The following is a 14,187-nucleotide window of genomic DNA, read 5'->3' as shown; positions in this document are numbered from 1 at the left end:
TTTTTATGTTGAGCATTTGAAAATTATTTTGTGTTTTCTTAAATTTTAGGTCAGGAGACTGAAATCTCATCCCTCCATCATTACATGGAGTGGAAATAATGAAAATGAAGCAGCTCTGATGATGAATTGGTATCACATAGACTTCAGTCACATGGGTACCTACATCAAAGATTATGTGAAACTGTATGTGAAGAACATTCGTAAGGTTGTCTTGGCCGTAAGTAATGGTTTTTAATGCAGTAGAATTTAAGAACCTGTTGTAGAGATGGATCAGTTTGAATATTGATATAGTATATTTTTATGGCCCCTCTTTAGGACAACGTTTAACAATATTTTAATGCAGAGTAGTCCATTGAAATAGTGCAGCATGTGAAAGGATTCAAGGGTTGGGAATTTCTTTAAAAATTAACATATCTGTGGAACTCACGCCCCATACATCAATATTGTGCTTATAATTGCAGCTTGTCACAGATACTTTGGAGCCCATCCATGGATCCCCAAAGGTTGAGAATATTTACGTTAGATGATTCATTCATATGCCACTTCTTTTCCTTTTCTTCTTCTTCTTTTTTAAAATATATTAAGATAGTGAATTATGTGAATTAATTTGCTAATGACAACCTGGTCCTTGTATAAGCTTTATATAGTTAACAATACTTTCCTTTTTTACTCAATACTAGATTTGATTTGCTAATATTTTAGTTAGAATTAAAAAATTCATACTCATAAATGAAATTGGTCTATAGTAAGAATTATAAACTCAAATACTTAGAAGAGCCAAATTTGTTTTAAAAAATTGAGTAGAGTAGATGAGGCTCACAAAGAGAGAAGAGGGGACTGTGGTAATAGGAGATTGGATGTTGGAACTAATAACATATTTAGAATTCAAAAAACACTATCTAACTGTACGTATTGGCAAGACAGATTTGGCCTAGAGAACCCAGCTTGTATCATTTGGTATGTGTGTATGTGTTTGAGCTCACCTCAGAGAATGAATTTAGAGGCTTTTAAAAAAATGTCTATGAACAATTTAAATAAAATAGAGATTATTGATTTTATTGAGACAAATTTACCCATCAAACTCTGGGCCCAGTGCCTTTATGAGGGACATACATTCCCCCACCCGCACCCCATATATTTAATTTCTCCTATGTTTATTATCAAATTTGGGTTTACAATTTCTTGGAACTATGGATATTTATGTTTTTTAGGAACATAGCATTTCATCTAGAATTTAAGTTTCAGTGTAAGTAGACGTGTTTTCATTTAGAGTATGTTAACTGGGAGCAGCTATGCAGGTTGACACTCCAGGATTGTCAGTGCAAGGAATGTTTGGGTGTGGAAGTCACTTCCTTTCCTATGTGTGCGTGTGTGCATGTGTGTGCGTGTGCATGTGTGTGTGTGTGTTTTCATTTGCTTGTGTGTGTCCATTGTGGATGTCTGTAGTTACCCCTGGAAGCAAATACACCAACCAGAAGATTTCCATAGACAGGGAGGAGGAAAAAACACAGCTGACTCAACTGTGCTGTAGGTATTTTTCTTTTCTTTTTTCTTTTCATGAGAGAGCACTAGAGACTCTTTTTTTCTTTTATTCCCTTCACCCATTCCATCCTTCTCCCATCCCTCACCTCTGGTGACCACCAAACTGTTCTCTGTATCTATGAGCTTGTTTTTTTTGTTTTGTTTTGTTTTAAGATTACACATATAAGTGAAAGCATATGGTATTTGCCTTTTTCTTTCTGACTTATTTCACTTAGCTTAATGCCCTCAAGATCCATCCATGTCACAAATGGCAAGATTTTATTCTATTTTATTGCAGAACAATATTCCAGCATGTGTGTGTGTGTGTGTGTGTGTATAATCACATTTTCTTTATCCATTGATAGATATTTAGGTTGTTTCCATATCTTGGCTATTGTAAATAATACTGTAAGGAACATGGGAGTGCATATATCTTTCTGAGTTAGTGTTTTGTTTTCTTTGGGTAAATACCCAGAAGTGGGATTGCTGGATCATATGATAGTTCTATTATTAACTTTTTGAGGAACTTCATACTGTTTTCCATAGTGGTCGCACCAACTTCCATTCCTACGAACAGTGCACAAGGGTTCCCTTTTCTCCACATCCTTGCCTTGATAATACAAGACAAGCATGTATTGTCTCTTGTCTTTTTGATAATAGCCATTCTAACAGATGTGAGGTGATGTCTCATTGTGGTTTTGATTTGTATTTCCCTAATGATTAGTGACGTTGAGCACCTTTTCATCTACTTGTTGGAGATCTGTATGTCTTTTGAAAAATGTCTGTTCAGGTCCTCTGCCCATTTTTTTAATCAGATTTGTTTGTTATTTTGCTATTGAGTTGTATGAATTCTTTATATACTTTAGATATTAACCCCTTATCTGATATAGGATTTGCAAATATTTTCTCCCATTCAGTAGGTGGCCTTTTCATTTTGCTGATTGTTTCTTCGCTGTGCAGAAGTTTTTTAGTTTGATGCAGTCCCATTTGTTTATTTTTGCTTTTGTTGCCTTTGTTTTTGTTGTCAAATCCAAAAAATCATTGCCAAGAGGATGTCAAGGAGTTTACCACCTATGTTTTCTTCTAGGAGTATTATGGTTTCAGGTCTTACCTTTAATTCATTTTGAGTTAATATTTGTGTGTGGTATAAGGTAGTAATCCAATTTTATTATTTTGCATGAGGCTGTCTAGTTTTTCCAATACCATTTAGTAAAGAGACTGTCCTTTGCTCGTTGTATATGCTTGGCTCCTTTGCCATAAATTAATTGACATACATGTGTGGGTTTATTCCTGGTTTCTCTATACAATAGCTTTGTAATATAGTTTGAAGTCAGGGAGTGTGAAAGTCAGAAGAGCTTTGTTCTTCTATCTCAAGATTGCTTTGGTTATTCAGGGTCTTTTGTGGTTCCATACAAATTTTTGTATTGTTCATTTTTGTGAAAAATACCATTGGAATTTTGATAGGAATTGAATTGAATCAGTAGATTGCTTTGGTTAGTATGGTCCTTTTAACAATATTAATTCTTCCAGTTCATGAGTATGGAACATCTTTTCATTTATTTGTGTCTTCTTCCATGTCTGTTTCAATGTCTTACAGATTTTAGTATACAGGTTTTTCAACTCTTTGGTTAAATTTATTCTTGTATATTTTATTCTTTTTGATACAATTATAAATGGGATTGTTTTTTTTAATTTCTCTTTCTGATAGCTCATTATTCAGTTATAGGGATGCAACAAGTTCCTGTATATTGATTTTGTATCCTGCAACTTTACTGAATTTGTTTATTAGTCATAACAGTTTTATTTCTTTTTCTTACCTAATTGCTCTGGCTAGGACTTGCAATACTATGTTGAATAAAATAGTGAGAGTAGTGGACATCTTTGTCTTGTTTCTGACATCAGAGGGAAAGCTTTGAGCTGTTTAGTGTTGAGTATGAGATGTTAGTTGTGGGCTTGTCATATGTGGCCTTTATTATGTTGAGGTACATTCCCTCCATACCTACTTTGTTGAGAATTTTTATCATAAATGGATGTTGAATTTTGTCAAGTGCTTTCTCTGTATCTTTTGACATCATCATATTTTTATCCTTCATTTTGTTCATGTGGTATATCATATTAATTGATTTGTGGCTATTGAACCATCCTTGCATCCCTGGAATAAATCCCAATTGATAATGATGTGTGATCCTTTTAATGTAGTTTAGAATTTGGTTTGCTAATATTTTGTTGATGATTTTTGCATTTATATTTATCATTAACATTGGATTGTAATTTTCTTTTTTATGGTATCCTTCTCTGGTATATGAGACATCAGGGTAATGATGGCCTCATATAATGAGTTTGGAAGTATTCTCTCCTCTTCTGTTATTTGGAAGAGTTTGAGGAAGAGGCTGAAGAAATAAGGCAGTAGAGGGAGATTTTTTTTCTCTTTTTTTTTTAAGAGTAGAGGATAATAATTCCAGAGTTAAAATAAGATGACCAGAAGAGAGAAAGGCTGGCAAAGGAAAAGAATAAGGACTCTTTTTCTCTCCGACAGAAGAGCAACAAGAAAAAATGGATGTAGCATATATACCATAAAAAGTGAGACTAATGAAGAAAAGTTGAGAAAATTATTTTCTGATAATCTATTTTCCAGGGAGGCATTACTGGCCTTCTTCTTATATAAATGTTTTATACTTCCAGTGAACCTTGTGCTTTTCCTTCAAAACATTCATCACACTTATCACACTTGTTCAGCATCTGGTTTCACCACTACATTTCAATCTACTCTTTTTAGAGGTCAGTCAGGATGTCTGTCTTGTTCCGTGCTGAATCTCTAGTACATAGAAAGAACTGCATGTTTGGCACATAGTCAGTGCCCCAAAGAGATTTGATGTGTTAATAGTTGACAACATCATAGGTTTTCTCCCTCTGTATTTTTACAGTGCGGTAAAATGCCTGACACAATAAACACTTGACAAATACTTGCTAAATGAATGATTCTTCTCAGTGAAATAGGCAGTGAGTTTATTTACTGAGGTGATAATACCTAAAGCATTTTGAGCTTTACCCATGTGTTAGGCATTACAGTAAGTACTTACATGCTAGCTGCTCTAACAAATAAACCATGAGTTGCAGTGGTTTACATAATAAAAGTTTCTTTCTTACTCACAAACACTACAAAATGGCTGCTCCTGATGGATAGGCAGAGCTCCTCCTTTCAGAGACCTAGGCTTCTTCTGTCTCCCAGTGCTACCATCTCCTAGGCCCTCACCTGCAAATGGGAAAGAGGTTGAAAATGAGGTACCTGTCCCCAGACAGATGTAAAAAAGCTAGGAAGCCACTTCTTAGGGTCAACTCTGTATTCTGGAAATGGGACATGAATTTTGGTGGACACTTAGCTACCTCTTCCACACATGAGTTCCTTACCATTTACAGTAGCCCTATGGAAGAGGTACTGTTATCCCCACTTTACAGATAAGGCTACTGAGGCTTAGAACTGTCCAAAGACAAAAAGGTTCTGATTTGGGATTTAAACTTAGGTCCATCTGACTCAATAGCCTCTATTTTTAACCACTAGACCAGTGTTTCTCAAGTGGAGGCGATTTTGTTCCCAGGGAACAAGAAGACATTTGGCAATGTCTGTTGATGTATTTTTTTTTGGGGGGGGGCACTATTGTTATCTAGTGGGTAGAGGCCAGGAATGCTGTTAAACATCCTAGAATGCATAGGGCACCCCTGAACACCCAACATATACACAGAAAACAAACATATACACACAAAAACAGGGAACAAGAAGACATTTGGCACTGTCTTCAGGCTTCAAAATTTTCCGGCCCAAAATGTAAATAGTGCCAAGGTTGAGCTATTTTGCACTAAACTGTGCACTGTCCGTGATGGTAGACGGTAAGGTCGAAGTAAGACATGATCGAAAAAGATTAGGAACAGCTGCTGTGAGGAATAAGCTAAGTGTTTTTTTTAATGAAAGGATTTTTATGAAAGGATGTGAAGGATTGGCAAATAGAAGAAAAGTGCTGGTGGTTGTTGAATATGGAAGAAGGTAAGTGGTTCTATTATTTTTCTACCAGCTACTTGGCATTTCTGGGACTTGATAGTATTTTTGAAGAAGTAAGTGATCTGTACTTTACTGGGTGAAAATGTTATCCTTCAAACCATTTTATTTCTGAACTCAGGAAGACAAGACTCGTCCTTTTATCACATCTAGTCCTACAAATGGGGCTGAATCCATTGCAGAAGGCTGGCTGTCTGCCAACCCATACAACACAAAGTTTGGTGACGTACATTTTTATGACTATATCAGTGATTGCTGGGATTGGAATGTTTTCCCAAAAGCTCGATTTGCATCAGAATATGGATATCAGTCCTGGCCTTCCTTCAGTACATTAGAAAAGGTAAGCCATCTTTGATTTCTCAGTGATTTAGAATGGTGGGGTATTGGCATATGTCACTTCCTCAACATTGGTTCAGAAAGTCAAATGAAATCTTATTTAAGTGAAAGTTTAGGAAGAAGATGATAGAAGAGAACTTTTTCTTCCTTTAAACTTTTGGGAGCTAAACTCTTGTCGTCATCATTTTGGAGATTATAACTTTTCTATATTGCCTTTAAATATGTTTTAAATATGTTTTTTGTTTTAAATCATTTACAGATATTCAGAACTGAATAGTTTGCTACAGTAAGAGAAATGAATGGGAAAACAAATCTTTGTCTAATGTTATCATTTCATATCATTTCTTTTCTCTTCCTTTTGATTCTTGTATTTGATTTTCAGTATGTCATTTCATTTTCTCTGTTCTTAAAGATTCAATTTCATAGATGGATTCTGTTTTAGAGCTGTGTGTGTTCTTTTTAAAATAACTTTAGTGAGATATAATTCACTGACCATACAATGCGCTCATTTAATGTGTACAGTTTAATGGTTTTCAGTATATTCCCAGAGTTGTGCAGCCATCAACATGATCTAATTTTAGAACATTTTCATTACCCCAAAGAAACTCTGTATCCATTGCTAGTTACTTCCCACTCTCTCTGTCCCTTCCACCCCAGAGGTAGACACCACTAATCTGCTTTGCATGTCTATATATTTGCCTGTTTTGCACATTTCATATAATTGGAATTATAACACGTGATCATTTGAGCTTGGCTTCTTTCACTCAGCATAAAATTTTCAAGGTTCATCCATGTTGTATCATCTATTAGTATATCACTCTTTTTTCTTGCTGAATAATATTCCATTGTATGGATATACCACATTTTGTTTGTCCATTCATCATTTGATGTACATTTGTGTTATTCCCACTTTTTGGCTGTTATGAATAATGCTGCTATGAACGTTTGTGTATCTGTTTTTGTGTGAATATATGTTTTCAGTTCTATTAAGTTTATACTCAGGAGTAGAATTGTTAAGCATATTATGTTTAACATTTCAAGGAACTACCAAACTGTTTTCCATAGTGGCTGTACCGTGTTACAATCCCATCAGCAATAGATGAGGGTTCTAATTTCTCCAAATTCTTGCCAACACTTATTTCCCATTTTTGTTATTTTTTACATTTTCCTGGAAATTTACATTGACAGGAAATTTGCATTTCTTTGGTGGCTAATCATGTTGAGCATGCTTTCATGTGCTTATTGACCACTTGTATATCTTCCTTAGAGAAATGTCTATTCAAATCTTTTGCTCATTTTTTAATTGGGTTATTTGTCTTTTTATTATTGAGTTGTAAGATTATGTATGGTCTTTATATGTTCTTTATCAGATATATGATTTGCAAATATTTTCCCCAATTTGTGAGTTCTCTTTTTACTTGACGATATTATTGAAAGCACAAACATTCTTAATTTTGATAAAGTCCTTCTTATCAATCTTCTCTTTTGTCTCTGCTTTTGGTGTTATATCTAAGAAACCATTGCCTCCCTAGATCACAAAGGTTTACTCCAGTGTTGTATTCTAGTTTTAGCTCTTAAATTTAGGTCTGTGATCTATTTTGAGTTAATTATTCTGTATGGTGTGAGGCAGATGTCCAGGTTCATTCTTTTGTATGTGGATAGCCAATTGTCCCAACACCATTTATTGAAAACATTATTCTTTCCACCATTGAATTCTCTTGACCCCTTTGTCAAAAATTAATTGACCATAAATGTTAAGATTTATTTCCAGATTCTCAATTCTGTTCCATTGATCTGTATGCCAGTATACACTGTCATGAATACTGTAGCTTTTTAGTAAGTTTTAAAAGCAGAAAGTGTGAGTCCACCAACTTTGTTCTTCTTTTCAAGATTGTTTTGACTGTTCTGGATGCCTTGCATTTCCATATGAAATTCAGGATCACTTGCCAGTTTCTGCAAAAAAAAGCCATCTGGGATTTTGATAGGGATTGTGTTGAATCTGTAGATCAGTTTGCAAGGTATTGAAATCTTAACAATACTAAATACTCTGATCAATGAACTTGTGATGTCTTTAATTTCTTACAGCACCATTTTGTAGTTTTTACTGTACAATTCTTGTACTTTTTTCATTAAATTTATTTCTAAACATTTTATTTTTTTTGTGCTATTGTAAATGAAATTATTTTCTTAATTTTATTTTCAGATTGTTCATTACTAGTGTATAAAGATACAATTGATTTTTGTATATTGAACTTACATTCTTCAACCTTACATAACTCATTTACTAGCTCTAATAGTTTTGTGAATTTTTAAGGGTTTTCTATGTAAAAGAGCATGTCATCTGCAGATGGAGGTAGTTGTATTTCTTCCTTTCCAATCTAGATGCCTTTTATTTACTTTTCTTGCTTAATTGCTCTGGCTAGGACTTCCAGTACAATGTAGAAGTGGTGAGAACAGACATATTGTCCCATTCCTTTTCTTAGAGAGAAAGCTTTCAGCCTTTTACTATTTAATATGATGTTAACTGTAGGTTTCTCATAGATGCCCTTTATTAGGTTGAGGAAGTTCCGTTTTGTTCCTAGTTTGTTTAGTGTTTGTATCATGAAAGAGTGTTGAATTTTGTCAAATGCTTTTTCTTCATCTACTGAAATGATCATGTAGTTCTTGTTCCCTCCCCCATCTCTTGTGTAAAGTAACCACAAAAAAGTTTTAAGACAATTTCAAAATCTTCCTCAATTTCACCACCCGAACACAACTATTTGCTTCAATAACATCAAAGTTATATTGTATTTTTTAACTTTAATAAATAATGTCATGAGCTTAGTTTTACCTTTCACTTTTTATTTTTCCTGTATTGCAGTTCTGATCTTTTGGCAATACAGTTATTTCAAAATGAAGGAGGATGGAGTTCAGTGTCATGACTCAGGTAGAAACAGGTGTTGAGAATGGGAAGTAAGAAATGAAAGAAGCAAAAATATTTACTGAGCAGATGCTCTGCACCAGTTATCCACTGTTTTATTTACCAACAATCCTTCTCTCTCCACTTTGACTAAGGATCGGGAGGAAACCAAGGCACTAGAGAGTGAGGGTTCCATCTATGTCCCTAGAGAATGAGTAACATATCTGGATTCCAACTTATTATCAGACTCCAGAGCTGATAACTTTCTTTTCTCTATATTTCAGAAAGGTGCATTTTAGAAATTGCTAAACCTTTTCTTGAATCTATAAGCATTTCTATTCACCTCCTGAAAATAATGAAATCACTATGTTTTTGTGAAATGCCTGATGATGTTCAAAGATACTAAACATTATATTTTCAAATAGGGAAAGGTGAAGAGTAGTTATTATGTTCATTATGAAATCTTTATTTAGTCATTGCCTCTTTTCAAGCTACAATGCTTAGTTGAAGATTTGAATAAGTAATTGGAAAAATAAAAGGAACCAAAAGAATAAGTTTACATGGAAATTTGTCTCTTTTATTTAGAGCTTTTCTTGTGTATTAAACAAAAATATTAAAATGTCTCTCTCTAGTTTGGGATACATTACTTCTTTGTAAACTAATCATATTTTCAACAGGCAATTATCAATGTTGCACAGTGATTAAAAGCTTGGGTTTTGGAATAAACAGATCTAGATTTGAATCCTAGAACTGCCCCACCCTAGCTATATTGCCTCGGACAAATTATTTATTCTTTTTGAATTTCAATGTCCTTATCTGTAAGCTGGGGTTGATAGTAGTAAATACCTTTTAGGAATGTGTGTGTGTGTGTGTGTGTGTGTGTGTGTGCATGTGTGTATACACATGCAGATATGCATGTGTGCATGTGATCGTGTGTAAAGATTAAGTTAATTTATCGATTGAAGCACTTAGCACCATTCTTGACTCATAGTGACAGCCCATAAATTATAAGCTATTGTTACTATTCATAGAGCCATTCTCGCCGTATGATTTGTATGATACTTTCATTTTCTTCAGATGCATCTAGGTTTAAAGAACTAGAGGCTGGAGCTAGACTTCACAAATTAGCTTTGGATCTTGGGAAAATTATTTAACTTTTCTGTGCCTGGTTTTCTCATCTGTAAAATAGGATGATAATAGTGCCTACTCAAATGGTTTTTATAAGGATTAAATAAGTTAATATTCTTAAAGCAATCAGAACTTTAGCTGGAGCTTTCTAATTCCTTCCAGTAACATCGTTATAGCTGAAATTTACAAGACTTCCAAACCGTAGCTATCAGAAGGTAGAAACTTTCCCAGTAACAGAAGTAATCAGGTTAACTGATTACGGGGTACATTCAGATTATTACTGATCAGAGAGAGGGCTAAGAGGTTCACAGATGTGTTTCAGACTTTAAAAAGGAGGATGCACAGAAAGAAAGGAAGATTATTGTTAAAGGTGTGTGCATCTCAGATGTGTGCAGACTGTAAAGACTAATACCTCTGTTTTAAATAAATAATAGGAGTAGTGTTCTCTATACTTGTGTAACAGTTTTAAAAAATAGATATAACTTGGAAAAACTTCCCACATTAAATATGGCTAATGTACATTACTTATATTTGGTATAATAAATTTCTAAAGAATAATTTTTCCTTTTAAAGTGATTGGTCTGTGCACTCATCATTACTGGGAATTATAAGTCATATTTTACGAAGCGGGATTAAGCTTTTTGGTTTTTTTTGAGGGTGGAATATGTGTAACTTGGATTAAAACTCTGACACTTTCCGTTGTAGCCAGCAGTTGTCCTGTATCTTTCTCAACTGCCAATAGTACATTAAATCTTAGGCCTAGAAGCCAGAATTACTGCCTTTTTTTTTTCTGTAGAAAGCATACTACTACGTGTGTGGTATTTATTTTTTAATTTGACCTGATTATAACTTGTCAAAGGAATGAAAGATCCTGTAAATTGTACCTGGTTTAAACAAGGAAGATTTATTATTAGGAGAAAAAAGTATCATTGTTTGGTTTGTGTCTTCAACTATATCAAAAGTAAACATGTGTATATCAAATATGTTAATAATCACTGAGAAACAAATGAGCAAGTGCTAAAGCATTTATTTACTATCTTAATAGTGATATTTTATTTCTGTTAAAGAATTGAGAATTTTGACAGAATGTTGATTTCAGTCTATTATTAGTTTTTTAAATTTATTTACTTAAGTAGACAAAATGATGTTTAAAAATACGCTTAACTAATGTTTAAAAAAAGAATAATATTTTAATAAGACAAGACTTTTGATGGAAATACCAAAATGTAACTTTTTAGGTTTGAATAAGGGAGAGTACAGTTGCCAAATCCTGGTTTTGTGATTCAACTTTGCCCAAGGCTTGTCTTTCACCAATAACAGATATGATGGCAAAAACATCTGTGAAATTAGAGTCTCAAAACAAATCTTAAGCTATTTTCCAGTGTGTAGAGTACTTTTCAAGTTTGTCAGAAATGTGTAGAAACGTAGTTTTACTCCTAAGTTCTCCATTTGTGCCTCTTATTCTTTATTCAAAAGGTTTCAACTAAAGAGGACTGGTCTTACAAAAGCAGATTTTCACTTCATCGACAACATCATGAAAATGGTAACGATCAAATGCTTCTTCAGGCTGGACTTCATTTCAAACTCCCGCAAAGCACAGATCCGTTACGCGCTTTCAAAGATACCATTTACCTTACTCAGGTAAGGCATTTTCATTCTGGAGTTCAACAGGCTCCTGCTTGTAAACCTTATGTGATGAAAGCTATTTGGTTTTGATTTTACTGATGAAGGAATTTGTCTTCTTCAAAATAGATGTATGATGACATGAAAGCCTTGAAAGAATTCAATTTTGGCATTTGTCTCTCTTACAAGAACTGCTCACAAAATTCTACAACAAATTGTACATGAAAATGTTCCCTAGCTCAACAAAAACTCATAAACATAGACAGTAGTTTAGGGGTTACCACAGGGTAAGGTGGTGGGGGGCTCTAGAAGAGGGTTAACAGGGTCTAACATATGGTGATGGAAGGAGAACTGACTCTGGGTGGTGAACACACAATGAGAGATATAGATAATGTACTACAGAATTGTACACCTGAAATCTATGTAACTTTACTAACAATTGTCACCCCAATAAACTTTAATTAAAAAAAATGTTCCCTCGCTCAAGATTACTCTCATAGTCCAGTAATTAAGACAGTAGCATTTCCCAAGGATAAAGTGGAATAATGGAACACAACAGACTCATGTATAATATAGTCACCTAACTTGTGGCCCCGATGCCACTGCAGTCCTGTGGAAGGGGTGGTCTTATCAATGAACAGTGCTGTATCAAGTGGGTTTCTTTATGGGAAAATAAGTGAACTGTGATTCCAAGTCCATACACAAAAGTTAATTTGATCAGTGATTGAAGATTCAACTGTGAAAGGAAATACTATAAAGCTTCTAGGAGAAACCATAGGAGATATTTTCATTACCTTGGCATAGGTGAACATTTCTTAAACAGTACATAAAAAACTCTAACTATGATAGAAAATAATAATAAATTGGACTTCATTAATATTATGGACTTTTGTATGTCAATGGCACCATTTAGAGAGAGAAAAGGCAAGCCACAGATTGGGGAACAGTATTTGTAATACATATATCTGAAAAAAGATTTATATACAGAATAAAGAATTTTTATAAAGCAATAAGAAAAAGACAGATAACCTGTTAAAAATGGACAAAAACCTAGAACAGGCACTTCACCGAAGAAGAAATCCACATGGTCAGTAAGTATATAAAAATGCGTTCAGTTTCATTCTTAATCAAGGAAATGCAAATTAAAGCCATGCAAGGATACCTCTACACACAATGTAATTTTAGCACAGTGGCTAAAATGAAAAGGATTGACATTACCAACTGTTGGTGAGGAGGTAGGACAGCTGAAAGTATCAGACATTGCTAGTAGGAGTGGAAATTTGTTTAACCACTTTGGTAAATTTTATAGCAGTTTCTCCCCAAGCTAAACATTTGCTTACTCTTTGAATCAGTATTTCTACTCCTAGCTATGTACCCAACAAAAAGGAGTGCATATGTCTGTCAACAGACATCTAAAAGAATGTTCATTCATAATAACAGACCCCAACTGGAAACACCCTAAATGTTCTTTAAAAGAAGACTTTATAAACAAATTGCGGTATATTTATACAATGAATACTCCACAGCAATAAAAAAGAATGAACTACTGAGAGCATCAACTTGGATGAATCTCACAGACATTATGTTCAGCAAAAGAAACACTGAAGTTTCAATATAGACAAAATGAATCAAGATGATAGAGAGAAAATTAGTGGTGACCACTCTTGTGGAGAGGGATGGTGAATTATGATTAGGAAAGGGTACAAGAAATTTTCTTGGAGAGCTAACAAAGTTTTATATCTTGATCTGTGTGCTGGTTACATAGGTGTATACATATGTTAAAAGTCACTGAGTTGTACCCTTAAGATCTGTGCATGTTACATGATCACCTTAATGGACTATTTTTTAAAACATCTCTATTAAGATATAATTGACATGCTATAAAATTCATTCATTTTAAGTGTACAATTAAGTGATTTTTACTGTATTTATTAAGTCTTGTAACCATCACCATAATCCAATTTTAGAGCATTTCTGGCACCACAAAAAGATTCCTTGTGCCCATTTGCTCTCACTTTCCTTTCTCACTTTCAGCCCCAGGCATTAATCTGCTTTCTGTCTCTATAAATTTTACTGTTCTGAATATTTCATAACCAGAATCATATAATACTTGATCTTTTGCGTTTGGCTTTTTTCACTGAACATAATGATTATGAAGTTCTTCTATGTTATAGCATATATCTATGCTTCATTGCTCTTTCTTCCTTATTACTATTCTCTTGTATGGATTTACCATTTATTTATCACTAGTCACCAGTTGATGAACATTTGGATTACTACTAGTTTTTGATTGTTATGAATAATACTGCTATGAATACTTGCATACAGATCTTTGTGCATATATTTTCATTCCTCTTAGGTAGAAATAGGTGAGTGAAATTGCTGAGTTATGTGGGAACTTTATGTTTAACTTTTTAAGAAATTATGGAACTGAAGTTCGGATAATATTTTCATCTTAAAGTTTCCATTTTTCTTTTTTTTTATTTGCCTATTTTAATTCATGAGTTTGTAAACTACAGAAGACTATATTAAAGTCACCACTAAATTATCTGATGTTTTTGCCATGCTTGTTCTGAGAGAGAAGGTAAGAACCTAATCACAGTCATGTGAGTTGGTCTGACGTAGATCA

At 33.9% G+C, this 14,187-nt stretch overlaps 1 protein-coding gene across 6 annotated transcripts in view; it reads left to right on the top strand.

Annotated features, from left to right (window-relative positions):
• The window catches only part of MANBA (mannosidase beta), a 78,667-nt gene that overhangs the window by 49,038 nt on the left and 15,442 nt on the right, over positions 1-14,187 (top strand). For all 6 annotated transcript variants that reach the window (XM_081076670.1, XM_081076665.1, XM_081076669.1 and 3 more), the window contains 3 exons: positions 50-217; positions 5,694-5,912; positions 11,412-11,576. In XM_081076670.1, the coding sequence (XP_080932796.1) occupies positions 50-217; positions 5,694-5,912; positions 11,412-11,576 (552 nt within the window). The remainder of the gene's footprint in view (positions 1-49; positions 218-5,693; positions 5,913-11,411; positions 11,577-14,187) is intronic.

This window comes from Rhinolophus hipposideros (assembly GCF_964194185.1).
Source record: "Rhinolophus hipposideros genome assembly, chromosome: 1".
Lineage (NCBI taxonomy): Eukaryota > Metazoa > Chordata > Mammalia > Chiroptera > Rhinolophidae > Rhinolophus > Rhinolophus hipposideros.
This window is presented reverse-complemented; position numbering and strand designations above follow the sequence as displayed.